General features: G+C 30.4%; 1 protein-coding gene across 1 annotated transcript; it reads left to right on the top strand.

The window, feature by feature from the left end:
* Nucleotides 1-3,430: 3,430 nt before the first annotated feature.
* LOC147386885 (dirigent protein 22-like) lies at nt 3,431-4,458 on the top strand. The gene has a single exon (XM_086423983.1). The coding sequence runs from the start codon at nt 3,472-3,474 to the stop codon at nt 4,060-4,062; it is 591 nt and encodes a 196-aa protein (XP_086280109.1). The 5' UTR covers nt 3,431-3,471; the 3' UTR covers nt 4,063-4,458.
* The last annotated feature ends 1,915 nt before the right edge of the window (nt 4,459-6,373 follow it).

The raw sequence follows: 6,373 nt of genomic DNA, 5'->3' as shown, positions 1-6,373 counted from the left end.
CAAACCGAATTAAGGTCAGTTTGGGTTGGTTCGGTTCTAGATCAAATCAGTTCAATTCTGATTCTTATATAATGGAACTGACCTTGGTCGGTTCGATTTTAATTTTGTTCTAAACCGAACTAATCCGAACCAAATTGCACCCCTAAGGATAACCATATGTTATTTTTTGGAGGATAATAAATCTTTTGGTGTCTTATGAAAATCATGGATTGTTTTTGCCAAAAAATATTAAATCAATAATTTTTATAATATTTATAAAAAATAATTATATATTTGATTTCATAATTATTTAGTTTTACCAAATTGGGTATTTATTATTCCATCACATTTGCCATTTGTTTATTTACTCAAGGCATAAAGGTAAATTCAGTTTAAGTTTTCAAAACAATAAAATTAAAATTATTATGACTATTTTTTTTTGTAAATATTTAAAAACATGACTGATTAAATAATTTTGAAAAAATATATGACTGTTTTTGTAATTTTGTCTGAATCTATGTTTCTAACCCTTTTCTTAATCCAAGTATCCATCAACCAGAAAATCATGACTCATATTTTAGGTGTAGACCATTACGCCAGATTGTCCTCCATGTGACGTCATCCCATCGTCATCATATAATAATCTAAGAAGTAGTCCTCCAACTTTTACTATTATTATTATCGACACCAAAACCAAAACAAAAACCATTATTAGTGCCAGCTCTTCAAAGAATATTACCAATAAGAATATTTTTTTTATTGAAAATTCATATCCTACACTCTAGTGAGTGGTATCTATGAAACTTCAGGTCTTGTTTGCAAGCCAAATCATGGGGATTAAAATTCATAGGAGATTTAGATGATCATTCTGACGAGTAATCCTAATCTCAAAGGCTATCAATCAAGATGATCAATGTAAATCATCCATCACGTTTAAAAAAATTTAATTAATATTTTAATTATAGATAAGTCCTTCTGATGATTTGCTTTTGCAAATGTAACCTTCCAGTGTCTTCAATTAGGTTTTCCAAGTCAACAAGAGAATCTGCAAATTGATTGGACATGCATGACTAGCAAGTCTTCGTTTTAAAAGCATTGACGTGGAAAATAGCCTTGGACTGTGGAAAGCGAGTGTGTTTTTCCAAAGCGGACTCTTATTTTGTCAAAATTATTGACCAATCACGTTTTTATATGAAACTGAATTTACCTGTATACCCTTTTATTTTAAAATTATATAAAATGAGTTTTTTTTTTTTTTTTTTGTAAATACCCATTTAATTGAATTTATCCATGACTTATTTTCCATCTGAAATAAATCTAAAATCCTAAAATTATTATGGTTTTTTTTTCTTCATAATTTTGTAAATTCATATAAAAAAATGATCTTTAATTTTTAAAGAGATTTACATGATAGACTAACTGTTGCACTTTTATTACAAAAACTCCTTTTGAGTTCAGACAATTACAAGCAAACCTAACTTTATGGAGTTTGTTACTTAGCAAACTTTAGAATTGAAATCCATGTTATAAAACTCAAATTTATGCGATTAATTTGTTACTTAACATATCTTGGAGTGGATTCTAATCATATCAATTTGTAATATCCAAAAACATGATCTATTGGCACATGATCATAAAAGATAAAATTTTACGAATTAAAAAAAAAAAAATAGAAACAAAAATTAATTTTAATTTTAAATTTGAGTGTTCGGGAATTATCCATTTTCAACATCAATTATCAAGATAAATTTTTTTTATTTTAAATGTTTTCTTTTGAATTTAAGTTTTTTCATGAAATCTAAAAATCTGTAGTGTTGGATTTGTTAATTTGATAATTTATGTGAGCCCAAATACAAAGGGATCTCTCTGCTTTTTATTTGAAGTTTAGTTAATGTTTGCAAATTCGATGGAACAGTGGTACCCACCTTAGCATACGTGATGATTTTGGTACTTTCCACTATCATGATAAAACGTGGTTGTGGTAGCTAACCCACTCCACGGAGTACGTGCTCTGCAATTTCTTCTTAAGTACACACCGACCACACGCGTGTTCCTCACGGTTTCCTTTGTCATGATTTCAATCCAACAAACTCTTTCTCAAACGAGTCAACTCGAAAATTTTGTAAATCAACTCAACAAATCAAAATAAAATTATATTACATTTATAAATATTTAAAACCTACTATTTAACTCTTGGAATGGGATAGTAGAGATAACTATTTAAATCTTTAATCGATATTGAAAAATAATAAAAAAGTGGAATCCAACTTATAAAGATTTTTATCCTTTCCCTTACTTGAGTGTAAGTGAGAAATAAAGTGGGTCTCACACTCTCACGAGAGGCAAAACACCATGGGATTATAGTCGATTGAGTTTCGGTGCACCCTATCGAAAAATCACAACACAAACAGATGCCAAGCAAGGTTAGATTGGGTTGGGTCGGATCTTGTTTGAGGTTCTTTTTGCTACTCAAAACATTTTTTAAAAAAATTCTTTAATTTTATCCGTTAGATTTCTGAACCGTTGGATTTATAATTTCATATGTGATTCTCGCAACATTTTTTCAACAACCATTGCTTAAAGTTCAAACACGTTACAATGGTTGAGTGAACCGTTATACATTATAATTGGATTGTTGGCTTCCCCAAACAATTAAGTAGTGGTTCGTTGGGCTCTTTCCCATGTTATACAAAAATATATATCTATATATATTCCTACGACTAATGAAAATAGAACAATAAAATGTAAATTGCACTTTCTCTTTAATTTTCTACTGTTCGTAGTACAATCAGTCTGATCGAGCTCGTCGTAGACCTGCTACTTTCAAGTGTAAGGTTAATAGGATAATGATTACTGAATCTTGAAAATAAATTGCCAGACCTTATATTGTGGATATCATTCTAAAGAGGATACAAATTTTGTTTTAAGGACAACGACTTCTCCATGTCTCAGTGACATCATAAATTGATCTGATCTTCTTCAACCTATCACTGATCAAGATTTATTTATTTCGACAGCCCAGAAATTTTCAAACAATTTATCCCAGGCTAAGTGAAAACTCAAAATAAAATTAGGCCAAGTTATTTTATAATTTTAAAACCAGTCTAAGAAGAAGATAATTCAGTGTTGTCCAATATCCTATATAATGTGTCTCATATTTTGAACATCTCAAGTAAGTTAATGAAAATAAGTTGAATCAACTAGATTTTGTTTTAAAAAAATTATTTAATTATTTAAATATTTATATTAACTAAATAAAAACATAATCTTATGACTGACCAATGAGCATCTTCTAACCTTTTTAATTTACAATTAAAATAATATATTTAGTAAATAATAATCTAAACCGAGTCAAATGGTTTATCTCGTTGAAAATAGATGACTCGTATGAGTCAACTCGGAGAGTCTTAAATATATGATATTATATAATGATTGAAGAGGGAGACCCAAATCCTATTCTTGAGGTATCCTGTTCTTCTCTTCGAAATTCCAATGGCCAAAATTCCCTCAAATTCCCTTCTTTCTGTCGCTATTTTCTCCATTTTCTTCATCTTCTCCTTCACATCAGCCATCGATGCGAAACCACAGGAGTTCTCAAGAACCCTAAACCCCAAAAAAATGGGTCTGAAAAAGGAGAAATTAACCCATTTTCGAGTCTACTGGCACGATGTCGTTGGTGGCTCAAACGCAACAGCAGTCCAAGTCGCCTCCGCAGCATCAACATTCAAATCCGCAACTTTCTTCGGTGCAGTAACAGTGATCGATGACGCACTAACCGAAGGCCCAGAATTGGACTCAAAATTGATTGGAAGAGCCCAAGGTCTCTACGCCTCTGCTTCGCAGAAGGAAATTGGGTTGTTAATGGTGATGAATTTCGCTTTTATGGAAGGGAAATATAATGGGAGTACGATAAGTATATTAGGGAGGAATACGGTGTTCTCTAAGGTAAGAGAGATGCCGATTATTGGAGGGAGTGGACTGTTTAGGTTTGCTAGAGGTTACGTTCAGGCCAAGACTCATAGGTTTGATCTTAAGTCTGGTGATGCCACTGTTGAGTATAATGTTTTTGTTTTGCATTATTGATGTTTTTTGGTTTTTTGTTTTTAACCGAAGGAGTCAAGTATTTTGCAAAAATAATTACTGAATCAGTCTTTTTTTATGTTTATACTACCAAAACTGTCATACATCCGATTTGGTAATTATTTATTTTTACCAAAACGGTCATGTGTTATTTATGTGAATCCATATTCAGCACAAGGACATGAAGGTAATTATAGAATTGGGTATATGACCGTTTTGGTAAATTTAAAGGAAAAAATGATTTGGTAAGTAATTTTATTGCAAAATAGATAGCTATTTTGGTAAGTTTTCTCTCTCCCTTTGTTTTTGTTGTTGTTGTTGTTGTTGTTATTGTCGTTGTCTTTTCTCCAATATTTTGACATTTGCTTCTTTTAATAATGTGGGGCTATTTTATGGCAATACTGTTGTAAAATTTACGCATTCATATATTTAACATGATCTTTATTGTTCTAATAAAAACTAATCAAAATTAAAACAGGCTATGGTACTTACTTTGTGTCATTGTAATATAATCTTTGATTCAATGTGTTGGAGGTGTGTATTTCAATCCACGTTCCTTGTAGTCTTCGAAACCCTGATGAAATCGATCATTTTATTGCTAGACTCGCCTTTCCCTTTTTTTCTATGTGAATCGGGTGGGTTAGTGATTGATGGATATTATTTCTTTTATATTATTTTATTTTGGTGTTCTTTACAATACATTATTTATTCCTACGTTTAATATGGGTAGCTAATTCCTTTTTATAGATGAAGGTTAAGGATCTATAATCATTCTTTTAGTAGGTTTCATATCCATTAAGATCTCCTACTTATCTTTAAAGAATATAAAATTCTAATTATATTAGATTTTTATTAATATTGATATTTTATAATATCATAAAATCCTTATGCAATTAAGAAACGAAAATCATCGAGGTCAACTAGACCAAGGTCAATGAGACCATACTTTACATGAGATGTAACATTCTCCCACTTAGCCTATTAGACCTAATATTCTAATAGTGAATTTCAAAATCATTTTGAAAATAACTCAATTTTAGGATTCTATAATCGAAAATATTTTATACACGAGCACGGCTTTTAAAATCATCAATATTTTCAATATATAATTAGATTCTTTAATGTCATATTTCGATTAAATATTAATATGAATCATGACAGTTTTATGTCATTTATGTCATATTTCATTCCATGTATCACGTCATATATACATTATTTTATATAGTTTTTAATCGTGTCCCTTTCATTTATCTTGTTAAGACATTTTCTATATTATTTAAATCTGAATAAAACATATATAATATAATTGGAAACAAGAAATGAATAGAAACAAACTTTCTTTAGTACTAATATTAATGTCAATTACATAACCACTTCAAGGTAATCTATTCCATATACATGATTTTTTTTTCAAAAGACCTATCCTGATAACATGTTCGTTGAAATTTTTGATGATCCTTTTGTTAATGGATCAGCTATCATTTGAGTGCTATTAATATTTTTTATTGACATTAACTATTTCTAGACTTTTTATAACTATCGAGTACTAGACTTCCATGTGTTTCGCACCATTTGATTACTTTCCATTATTAGAGAAAAATACAGTTGCAGTATTATGATAATATATCTTCAATAGCTTGGCTATAGAGTCGATAATCCCAAGTCCTGAGATAAAATTTCACAATCAAATAACATGATTCATGGTGTCAAAGCATGCCACGAATTTAGTCTCTATAGTGGATGAAGCAATAATACTCTACTTCAGGCCCCTCCACAAAATACCTCCCCCCCGTTAACAGAAATACGAAACCTGATGTAAACTTTTTATTATCAGAACATCCAACAAAATTTGAATCCGAGTATCCGGTCATCTCAAAATGATCTGATCTCCTGTAAGTGAGCATATAGTCCTTCATCTCTTGCAGATATTTCATCACCTTTTTTGCAGCTTTCCAATGATCTACTCTTGGGTTATTCTCATATCTTCCCAACATTCCAACTACAAAATTGATATCCGGTTTACTACAGGTCTGAGCATATATCAAACTCCAATAGCTTAAACGTATAAAACTTCTTTCATCTACTCTATTTCTAAATCATTTTGCTGACATTGCATCAAATTGAACTTGTCTCATTTCCCGATAGACGTGTCACTATTAGAACAAGATTGCATATTGTATCTCTTTCAGACTTTGTTGAAATAACTTTTATAAGACAATCCTAATAATCCTTGAGATCGATTCCTAAGGATTTTTATGCTAATGACATATGTTGCCTTACCCATATCAATCATTTTAAAATTCTTAGTGAGATA

The sequence above is a fragment of the Akebia trifoliata genome, chromosome 14 (assembly GCF_017979445.1).
Source record: "Akebia trifoliata isolate Shusen 1 chromosome 14, ASM1797944v1, whole genome shotgun sequence".
Taxonomy (NCBI): Eukaryota; Viridiplantae; Streptophyta; class Magnoliopsida; order Ranunculales; family Lardizabalaceae; genus Akebia; species Akebia trifoliata.
The sequence above is the reverse complement of the archived record's forward strand: the minus strand, read 5'-3'. Positions and strand labels throughout refer to the sequence as shown.

Excerpts from the sequence above, each read along its gene's own strand:
- LOC147386885 (XM_086423983.1), top strand. The coding sequence starts at position 3,472 with ATGGCCAAAATTCCCTCAAATTCCCTTCTTTCTGTCGCTATTTTCTCC.